At 34.8% G+C, this 12,119-nt stretch overlaps 1 protein-coding gene across 1 annotated transcript in view; it reads right to left on the bottom strand.

The window, feature by feature from the left end:
* The window catches only part of LOC113523060 (adenylyl cyclase 78C), a 65,387-nt gene extending 53,268 nt beyond the window's left edge, over positions 1-12,119 (bottom strand). The window contains exons 1-2 of the mRNA XM_052897811.1: positions 9,961-12,119; positions 5,882-5,952 (exon numbers count right to left, since the gene is read on the bottom strand). Coding sequence (XP_052753771.1) covers positions 5,882-5,952; positions 9,961-9,988 — 99 coding nt within the window. The 5' untranslated portion in view covers positions 9,989-12,119. The remainder of the gene's footprint in view (positions 1-5,881; positions 5,953-9,960) is intronic.

The following is a 12,119-nucleotide window of genomic DNA, read 5'->3' as shown; positions in this document are numbered from 1 at the left end:
GTAAAATGATTGAATGTTTGTTACTCAATTACGTTCGATAGTGTCAGTTAATAGTTAGAGTTAACCTGCTTTATTAAAGGTTGTCCATCTTAATCTATGTACATATACATATGTAGATGGCAAATTTAATTTAAAATATATAAGCAACAAATGGCAATATTTTGTTTTTATGTTTTTTTTTTTATTTTTATTTTTTGGAATCATGTTCAGATCTATATTGTTTGTATTGACAAATGGACAGCTAGACAGGCGACTGACTTGAATTTATAGAGTTTTTGATAATTTTATATGAAACACAAAGCACTGTACTGTACGCGTATTACCGCAGAATTTTTCATGGTTGAATATTTATTAGTAACTAGAGACTTGCCCGGATTTGCACTGTTTTTTTTTTAATAAAATTCAGCCCATGTGACTCGCTGAGAATATAGCATTTTATAGGTGATTGATTTCTTATAATCAGTTAAATATTTTTTGAAGTTATCCATTATAAAAAAGAAATCAAATCTTTCCTTTTTCTAATATTAGTTTAGGTAATAATTTATTAGAGGGAGACTTTGTACAAAAGTCGATTGCTTGGGTACCTCTGTCCCATTCGTGTTTCAACCGTGAAGCAGTTGTGTTTGCATGGCTGTGTTTCGGTTTAAAGGGTGGGATAGTGCGTGAATTTACTGGGTGCAGAGGAATAACACCTGAGTCCTCAGGAATGGCAACGCATGGGGGATATCATGAACGAAATAGTATACTCTGTTATTTCCATGGTACTGCTCATGTCTATAGGCGACAGCTACCACTTTCCATCAGGTGGGCTGTCAGCTTGTTTGCCATTCTAAGTTGTATAAAAAAAATTATAACTGGAATATATTAATTTACTTAATGCGAATTTAATGAACTTATTTATTTATATTATGATAGTAATTTGTAATTTTAATTATTTATTCTACATCAAGATAGTTAGGTGCATCAGAAATTATACATTAATATTATAGAAGCTAGTGTGTACGCCGCTTTTGACTTTCAATAAGCTGGAAGAATTTCGGTCAGTTAAGTTCTCATCATAAAAACGGTGAATCCAAGCAAGTAAACATGCCTGTACATGCACCATATGAATACATTTTCTAAGAAATTGTACAGTAATATGCAGATAGATGTAATATTTCATTAATAAAATTTACAACCTTTTTTGAAATAACCTTCGTAAAAAAAACTTTGTCGCAAAAATAACCAGATTGACCGACTGAGTATGATGAGGTTTTAGATTATAGATGAGATGTACTTATAAGTAAATCTCGTCATATTCAGCCAGTCAATAAGTTTTTTTTTTTTATACAACTTAGAATGGCAAACAAGCTGACGGTCCGCTGAAGTTAAGCTTACGCTCGCATCATAACCATTTACAATATAATTAAACTGTGGGATCCGGATGGATCTGGAATTAGTCGACAAAAATACACAATTTACTTTTCACATATATATTAATAGATATCACAGCGAAATATAGTGTAAGGACCAATATGATTTCATTTTATAATAGATTTAAAACAAAATTATTAAAAATTTTAGTCTATGATGACCAATAAAACAGTTATTTCACAAATGTAATTTCGTGAATTTATCAAATGAAAATGGTTAAAGGTTAAAAATTTAGAGAGATGACACCTCAGACTCTGTCCCGACGTCTGTTTGCAAAAATTTTTAACAATAAAATAGCTAGTTCATCGAAAATATTTGTTGACCTGTGGCGCCGGTGAAGCGACGTCATTGGTAGAGAGAATGAAGTAGAAAAGTTTTGCTGCTAAGGACAATGGACTTGTTTGTGAAAACATATCACACTATATGTTGGAACACAGCAATTGTGTAAGAGTTAATTGTACAGCCAATGTTGGTATATTGGATATTAATTTGGCAAATTCGGATAAACATTTTTGTGTTAGAGTAATTTTGGAGATAGATAGATTTATTTCTTTGCGTTACTTACCTTCTGCACACAAATAACAACAGAAGGAAAAAATAGAAAATAAGAAATAGAACTGTGTGGGTATGGTGTGGAGACAATTTAAATGTTTCTTGATAGTTTTGCTCTTTGTAAAATCGTGCATATCATTAATAATAGAGTATACCAGCTCTCTAGATAAGTGGCAAGCAAATCCATTGATGGAATCGTTATCAGAAGGGAGTCCATCGTTAGAATGAGACATCCGACGTTGTTATCTCATTCTATCTCACGAACTAGCTAGCGATTTTGATTCCATCGATGAATTCGCTTGCCACTTGTCTAGGGGGCCAGTGTATATAGTAAAAGAACGTTAAGGTTTCAGCATAGAAAAAGACCATTGTTTTCGTCCTTTGCCTAGTAGTTACGCAACATTTTTTTCGGTGTACAGATATCTACATAAATAAAAAAAAACATTACCCTCCTTTTTCGATAGTCGGATAAAAAACAATATTCGAATAGATACAGCTACGTCGAATAAGAATATAGTTGTCATTTACAGTCAATTCGATAGCATAAAGCTGTGGAACTTGTTGAAATGTGGACTGCGTAAATAGGAACGCTGTCCTATTGACCCTTTTGCTGTAATGATCAAATGAGGTCAACCACAGTATATACGCAAGTGCAAAATAGAATACGTTTGTAACGACTTGATACTTATCGAATTAGTATTGACATTAAAGTAACGTTTTTTCTAATTTTAATACTGATGTCTAAAAGATATTTTGATTGTGCTGTCAAATTTCGAAAACTTTTGTTGCAAAATGCAACTGTTGAATTTCTTGCCAATTCTTCTCAGCTGATATTACATTCCGAATGAAAGGTTGAATCATAAATAAAAAGCCGGTCAAGTGCGAGTCGGACTCGCTCAACGAGGGTTCCGTACAAAACTATCAATATATAAAAAAAAACAAAATTATAATTTTGTTTTTTTTTTTTATAAAAATTTTAAACTAATTTACAAGTTTTGGATTTTTTCTTTTACTTATGCAATATGACATTGCTTCATGCCAAATTTCATGATTCTAGGTTAACGGGAAACACAGTATATGGTTTGATTCCCTTTGCGAATGTCAAAATATGTGATATATGTAAATGGGACATAAATAGCTGTTTCCAATTCTAAAGCTTCTAAATCGACGCTATCAAAAGATCGCGTTGCGAAGCTTGATTTTTTCACTGATTTAAGAGATTGCAGACCTGGCCCTCTAGACAAGTGGCAAGCGAATTCGTCGATGGAATCGACATTTGCGACATTTGGAATGAATTATCCGGCGTTGCTATCTCATTCCAACTCACGGACTCGCTAGCGATGTTGATTCCATCGACGAATTCGTTTGCCATTTGTCTAGGGGCCCTGAGTACACGATATTAATTTCAACATGATATCTCCACGCGTTCCTAAGAAAAAGGGTTTTGACAGGCGGACAGACGGACGGACATACGGACAATGAAGTGGTCCTATAAGGGTATAAGGGTTCTCTTCTTTGCTTTGGAGGTACGGAACCATAAAAAAGACTATTCAAAACTGCTTCTTTCTTATTTCGTATATGAAAATAGTAGTAAATCGAAACATTTAATCAAATATTCGGTATTTTATTTGTACTACATCTTTGTGTGTACTCTGTAGCTTAGTTTTTAATTCAAAATGACTGCTTTGTCCCAATTTAAGTCGGCTTTTATTTGTTGAACACAATCTTTTCCAGCAATATACGCGATCAGGTCAACCTCCACGCGGTTTCCCCTTGAAACCGTCGTGCTGAATTCCGAGTGTATTCATCACGATGGGCTAACTGATCGATCCCTGCATCCTCACCTATCATCCCTCACTGGGATCCCGCCAGCGTGTACCATTAGCGTAGGCGGGGTTAGCATTCCATTATAATTAATTTAAAAAAAAAATGTTAGCGATCTGATTGCTAACTAAAAGTGCTCTGGCACTTTTTAAATATAGATAATATAATACTAATGATATTCCTATGAACAAGAAATTACATAGAAGGAATGATAAAATAAAAACTGTACTATAAATAATATACTTCTTATGCAAGTATAATTAGCAAAAAGCGTACGAAAGATACACCATCAGTTGCTATTCTTCTCAATTCATAGCAGGCTAGTGTATAGAAAATGTTTGATATGTCAATTATTTGTCAATGACAAATTTTACAATACTAGATTATATTTTCGGCGCAGTTTATGTAGCTGCTTGCTTTGCCCTTAAAAGAGCAAAACACTGATATTCTGTTGTGGCCAAACTACTACATAGATAAAGAGTACCAATCCCCGTTACGGTTCTATATCTACGCATCTAAATTACCTAGTTATAAGTAAGTATATGTTACATAAAAGATAGAATCCATATTTATTATTCATTCTACAGTAATACTGCGTATGTATAAGGTATGGATACCCTACAGCCTAAATTTTCTCCCACGAATACTCAGGTTATGGAATGAGCTCCCTGCCGAGGTTTTCCCAAGAGACTACAGCATGAGGTTCTTCAAAAGGGGGGTAAGGAGGTTTCTTCAGGGTTGGCAACGCGCGCGTAATACCTCTGGTATTGCAGGCTACGGTAACCGCTTACCATCAGGTGGGTCATCATAAAAAAAAAATGGAACATTTATTGTTGGATAGAATAGTTATTATTATATAACAAAATCATTAGTTAAACGTTGAGAACACTGGTTCTCAGATCATCTCTCGCTTCATTGGGCGCCCGTCCGGAATTAACAATCACATGATGACCCGACATGACGTGAAAGTGCGGGTTCAAACCCGGTTCGATTGGAAATTTTTCAATCTATCAATAACTATTAGAATATAATTTTCATACTTTTATTTGAATAATAATAATCGATCGCGTGGTCCCGGCATAGAATAGGCCACCCGTTCTTTTCCCGTGGGTGTCGTAAAAGTCGACAAAGGGACGGCGAGAGATGGGCAACAGCGTCTGTCTTAAAATATCTCAAATTAATGAATTATTCACTTGTCATTGTATATTTTTATTTATGGTGCAATAAAGAGTTAAATAATTAAATAAATAAATATCTCTAAAGCCTGACTGCGATTGCCAATCCTCCTGCCAAGCGTGGCAACTACTGGTAAAAACCCCCAAGGGGAGGCTTATGTTCAGTTGTGGACTGATATGATGATGATGATGATGATTTCAATTATAAACCATTAGTGAAATTGAACATATTCTCAAAGGAAAACACAAGTCGAAATATTCAAAAAATAAAACTTTATTAATTTACTTTCGAAAACGAAGCTGGTACGGAAATCTCTAAATCCCTTTTCAATCGACTTCAATAAGAAGATTCTTAGTTCAGCTGTATTTTTTCATGTTTATTGCCTCACAATTCCGTTAGTTGGAAAATTATTTTTTTATCTATAAATCTATTTAAATAATGATGATTTGAATTTGTAATGTGAGATAATGTTTCTAAGATTTAAAGGATATTGCTTTTTTTTTTTGATGGGTGAAAATAGTATGGTTACACCGCCTGCGCTAACGGGATACGCTGGCGGAGCACCAGTGAAGGGTGATAGATGAGAATGAAAACAGGCCAGTTAGCCCATCATGATGAATTCATCAGGGATTAACCATGATAGTTTCCAGGGGTCGACGAGTCGCGAGGAGGTCGACCTGGTTGGGTATATTGCTAGCAATGGGATTCTCAGTTTCCATTACTAATAATCCCTTTCCTCCCAAGGTAATGCTTTCACACCCTGTAAATTCAGTATCGTAATCATTTTAGACATACATAGTCATACATATTTGCTTAATGGCAATAAATTGAATGGGATAGGGTAACACTATCCCTGCATGTAAAGCCGTGAGTAACAGCTAGTACTATATATAAATGAATAGTAATATTTACTCACATTTCCCGTGGTAACGTCTTCTTCTCCTATCCCCGAAGGTAGTTCCACCATCGTCTCCAGCCAATTGCGGCCTGCAAAATAAATATATATGTTTTAATCTTTTTTCTTAACAAAATGGACATTGCATATTTTCGAAATGATCTTTGTAGAGTGAACTAATCTGGAGACATTCAGGATATTATTTTAATAGACAACAATGGAGTGTTGCTCCTATTAACACTAACATAATGTTTTAAAATATAAGGTCGTGAAGGTCGACCGTAGGGTGGGTAGGGTGCTTTTAATGGGTGATAATGGAATGGTGACCCCGCCTGCGCTGTCAGTGTACGCTGGCAGGGTCTCAGTAAGGGATGATAGGTAAAATGAAAAGGCAAGTCAGTTTACCCATCGTGATGAATACACCTTTAATTTAGCACGATGGTTTCCAGTGGAGATCGACCTGACAGGGTATATTGCCAGCAATGGGACTAGTTGTTCGTTTTTTCTAACAATCTCTTCCTCCCGACCTAATACACCCTGTATTGCTAGCAATGGGGCAGTCAGATCCTATTACTGGCGATTCCTTTTGTTACCTTTGTCGGATCAATATCCCCGTTATTTCACTTTCATTAGCGATATTTAAACACATACTTTTAGCGATAAGGGATGGGCAGCAGCGTCCCTCTTAAAACATCTCCAAAGCCTAATTGTGGTTGCCAATCCTCCTGCCAAGCATGGCAACCACTGGCAAAAACCCTCTAGGGGAGGCTTATGTTCAGCAGTGGACAGTTAAAGGCTGATATGATGATGATCAATGTATACTATATCCGGACTTAGTATAAGTAAATAACAAAAACAGAAATGAAAATTATATAATAAACGAACTCCACTACGTAAAGGTGAATGACATTAGCGATATTTAGAATTGATGAGAATGTGCCTAATACACAACATTTATAACGAATTGATGTAACTGTGTGGCACTTATACTATTATTATGAATACTTGTAATGTCCAAGTACTCCAAATTCTATAATTAAGGAGAATTCTATTGAATATTCTAGATTTATTGACTTATATATGACGATACGTAGCGATTTTCGTCAAGTATTTACTTCTGACACTTTAAAATCTTTTTTGGTCTACAGTACTATGCAGGTACATGTGTGCGTGCGTGCGTGCTTGCGTGCGTGTGTGCGATCGTGCGTGCGTGCGTGAGTGCTTGAGTGCGTGCGTGCGTGCGTGCGTGCGTGCGTGCGTGCGTGCGTGCGTACGTGCGTGCGTGTGTAAGTGCGTGCGTGCGTGCGTGTGTGTGTGATTGTCTCAGAAAGTTATCTATCCATCGGGTTTTATTTTACATATTTTTATATATAATTATTATTTATTCTGATTAGATATCTGTATATTTATTCAATATCAACGCAGCTATAAAACAAACACGATGTGTCACTGTTCATAAGACTCAGATGATAGGAGGGAGCATGCCAGCGTCGCTTGCATTAATTGAGTTTATTTCATACAATTATGTTACTACCTTCGCAATAAGAGTAATGTTTAAAGAATCTTATATTTAAACAGACACGTCTACAGGTAAACTAATTTTGCGACTTCGAGCCTTTGAAGTTTGAGCAGAAACCGTCGATAGCAACAAGGAAATATATTTTGAGAACTAAATTTTATCTAGAGACATATTATAAGAGATCGTGAGACATATTGAGTACAGAGCTCATATTTCATATACCTAGTGTTTACACGAAAAAATAGAAAAAATAAATTTTATTTAATCAATAATACGTCCTACGTTTTATGTAGCGAAGGTTTAATATTACTTGAAGGTTTGAGTGACTTTAACTACCTATTTTCAATCGACTTTAAAAATAAGGTTTTTTATGTATGTTCGAACGGTATGAGTTGCTGGTTACATATAAAACGGATGTAAGAAATAAGGTCTATACTAAAGAAGCAATAATAAAAATACTGTAGGAATAACACCTGAGTCCTCAGGAATAGCAACGCATGGCGAAATAGTATACTCTGTTATGTCCATGGTACTGCTCATGTCTATAGGCGACGGTTACCACTTTTCATCAGGTGGGCCGTCAGCTTGTTTGCCATTCTAGTTGTATAAAAAAATACTTGATGTGTTATGATGATGAAAATACATCTATACATCCAAAATCAGACTTTGAATGTATGGAGGCTCGAGGTGGTAAATTGGTCCGAGTAAGAATCGATCCGGGAACCTAATTTATATAAAACATATATCAACGTTGCCACGGAGCTCTACATAATTATTTTTGGTACTGTAGTCACAGAATAATAACTGTATTGTACCATTATTTTTATACCTATTGATTATTGCTGTCTCGTGTTGTTGGCAAGTGTCATAAAGCAAGAGTCAGAAGGTTAAAAGAAAAAAAAAATAGAAAATTAAATGCGGCTTTCTTTTTATAACATGATGAACTTGCTCTTGCTATTCCCAAGGAGGGTTGACGTCAGACAGGCGGCCGGTCATAAAACTAAAAGCCAAAACCTTGGATAATATGAATAAAAACATATTACACCGACCCCAAATAATTGAGATAAAGGCAGGAAAATGACGATGGACTTGCTCTTGGCAACTCACCTGACGGAAAATAACGGTAATACCTAAAGCTATTCAACATCGTTTTCATACATTAACAAATAAATGAAAACTTTTTATTGTCTCTTTCTAAGAAGGATATAGATTATAAAAATAAACAATATATTAAAAAGAAAATTAATTACAAAACTTACATAAAAGCAAGAGGAAACAGTGGGCGGTCTTATCGCGAAATAGCGATCTCTTACAGACAATCTTAGGATGGAGAGGAAGGAAAAATTAAAATTGTATTTGGTTAAAGCGCAACAGAAAAATAATAGGACTAAAAAAGAGAAAAATAGGGGGCTATAGATATATTTTTCGAACGAGGAATCAAAAAGAACATTCTACTACAAAGTTCTTTAGTCTGTGGTTTCAGTCGTTGGCAGTTTGCACTAAGAATGCACTAAAATAATAGACAAAACCAATCGCTAGCTAAATTTTTCTATATATACTTTTTTTATTTTAAAAATGTTTTAAACAATAAATTTGTAAAAATACATTATACCTTTCTAGTTATATTTGTTACATTATAGTTGTTTATAATAAATCCATTATATTATATTTTGTTTATTATTCAACACGATATAGTGCGGATGTGATACGCTCATAACAAAGTTAGCATATTCATGAAGGATTATTCGTTCATTCAACTGTGAACGCAAACACACACGTAATTATGTTCAAATTACGGTGTTCCTTTTAAGATAATAACGACTTAATTACGATTCGACCGATTTTACGTGAATCCTTACTAATATTATAAACGTGAAAGTGAGTTTGTTTGTTTATTTGTTGCGTCATAACGCCTTAACGGCTTAACCAATCACTATAAGATTTTGTAAACACGTCCTACAGGGGATACAGAAGAATATAGGCTTTTTATAATGGTTAATGTACATACCCCAGTCATACGGACAAAGTTTTAAATAAGAGCTAGTTTATTGATAAACTTACTTACTAACACAATATTTTTCACTGTGTATTTCTAAATGGTTAATTTTAAAACGTATTTATTTTTTTAACACTAATCATAGCAGAAATAGATAGATATTATTTGAGTCATAAATTTAAAGCAAAATTCATACAATTAAATAAGTTATATAATTATAAAATAATACTAAATATATTAAATAATACAAAAATATATTTTCGCCATGTGTATCGCAGTGACCCAAATAGGCCACAACTCTTTATCAATTTTAGTTTTTTTTTATACAACTTAGAATGGCAAACAAGCTGACGGCCCACCTGATGGAAAGTGGTAACCGTCGCTTATAGACATGAGCAGTACCATGGACATAACAGAGTATACTGTTTCACCTATGATGCGTTGCCATTTCTGAGGACTCAGGTGTTATTCCTCTGTACCCAGTAAATTCACGCCATATCTCACCCTTCAAACCGAAACACAGCCATGCAAACACAACTGCTTCACGGTTGAAACACGAATGGGACAGAGGTCTGTTAATTTTACCTTGTTTCCGATTATCTGGAGACGGCATGACTGTCTCCCACGATGATCCCCCCCTATAAAATCTGAAAGCAAATTAATTGCTTTTAGTGAGTGAATTATCCATTTGCTCCAGCTTGTACTTCATGGTATGGATTACAATATAAATTTTATAGCTTGTAAACGCTATGTTCCTCACATAAATTCTTTAAAACATTTTTATGTAAATTATTCTAATAGGACTAATTCTTGGAGATGTCGGTAGGGGCCGCCCTAGACGGACGTATGTTGACCAAATAGGCGACGTGCCGAAGAAGGGCCAAGTTAAAAGTACCCGTAACCGGCGAGCATGTATGAAAAGATTGATGAATGTGGAAGAAGCGAAAGAGGTTTGTTTGAATCGAAGCATTTGGCGACTAATTCTTGTTATTGTTGTTAAGTAGGCTTTGTCAAGTAGAAAAACCTGTAACACTCTGACCTCTGTGATCTATTGTGCTCGCCATTTTTTTTTTATTTCGCTGTCAATTCCTGGCTGTGATAGAAATTTTAAGATGTTCTTAACAGCGATGTTTTATATCTCTTCAGCATAATATGTATTGAAATATGCCCGCTCGAAATCATTAAATTTTTCACATAACGTTTGTATTTATTTCTTTAATATATAGGTAATAGTTATTTTTCTTTTTATGTTTAGGTATATAAAACTACTATTTGCCTGCAATTTTGTACACGTGAATTTTTAAAATACGTAATCATTTTTAGATCATATATCAAGATAAAACATACGAGTACACCAGATTTTATATTAGGCCGTAAAGAACACAATTGTATAATTTTACTGGAACATACATAGTGATAGACAGATAGACAAAAATTGGCTTCTATTATTCATATTAAAATGCCTCACATTAATTTTCCTTAAATAACTCCTATTAATTTACAGGGTACATAGGAATAACACCTGAGTCCTCAGGAATGGCAACGCATGGGATATCATGGGCGGAACACTATACTTTGTTATGTCCATGGTACTGCTCATGTCTATAGGCGACGGTTACCACTTTTCATCAGGTGGGCCGTCAACTTGTTTGCCATTCTGAGTTGCATAAAAAAAATATACAGACATCGTCTCGATACAATTGTATTAACTCCTGGTCGCGATTTTATTAATTTTACTATAATAGTAATATATTAAAAAAATGGCGGCTAAGAGCATATTTTCGTGTGAAAGGAGGGAAAGAAGCAGGGGAGGGAGTTTACATCTCATCAAATCGTATTCACCTGGGTTTAAAGTCACAAAAAGTTTTAGAATGTACGCATAATGATACATTTAGCCATCTTTAACCCAACCCGCGGCTAACGAGCTGAGTTCTTTTCTATATTTACCACAAGTCTACAACAAACTAGTCTTTACCCATGACCTTACTCGTGTGATACTCGCATATTATATTGATTGCCCGGGAGGATAAGAAACTTATATCCTTCTCTATTCTAAATAGAATGTTTATATATGCCAAATTTCATGACGATTAGATGCAAAGCCGATAAAGCGCCAAAAAGCAAACCAACAAAGTCACTTTTACAGGGGGGAAAGGGATTGTTAGTAATGGGGTCAAATAACCTTATTACTAGCAATATACCGTATCAGGTCGGCCTCAACGTGGTTCCCCCTGGAAACCGTCGTGACTAATTCTAGTTTAATTCGTCAGGATGGGCTAACTGACCTACTTTCATCTTCATCTGTCATCCCTCACTGGTGCCCCGCCAGTGTGTACCGATAGCGCAGACGGGGTTACCATATCATTATCACTCATTAAATAAAAGTCACTTTTACATTTATGAATAAATGAATGAATGAATGAAAAGCTCTTTATTGTTCCCTTCAAAGAATGATTATCAAGGTTAACAATATGTACACAAACAATAAACAATACTAATAACAAATAAACAACAAACAATAATATAAATGAATAATTAATTACATAAACTTAATTACATAAAGAGGCAACAATGGGCAGCCTTATCGCTAAATAGCGATCTCTTCCAGGCAACCTTAAGACGGAATAAAGGAATAATTAAAATTGTATCTGGTCAAGGCGTGACAGAAAAAGATTAAGACTAAAAATGGGAGAAAAAAATTGCTAAAGGTAAATTTTAACTCACTGTAAATAATGTAAATAAAA

The sequence above is a fragment of the Galleria mellonella genome, unplaced genomic scaffold (assembly GCF_026898425.1).
Source record: "Galleria mellonella isolate WM207_F2 unplaced genomic scaffold, CSIRO_AGI_GalMel_v1 utg38, whole genome shotgun sequence".
NCBI classification, from domain to species: domain Eukaryota; kingdom Metazoa; phylum Arthropoda; class Insecta; order Lepidoptera; family Pyralidae; genus Galleria; species Galleria mellonella.
The sequence above is the reverse complement of the archived record's forward strand: the minus strand, read 5'-3'. Positions and strand labels throughout refer to the sequence as shown.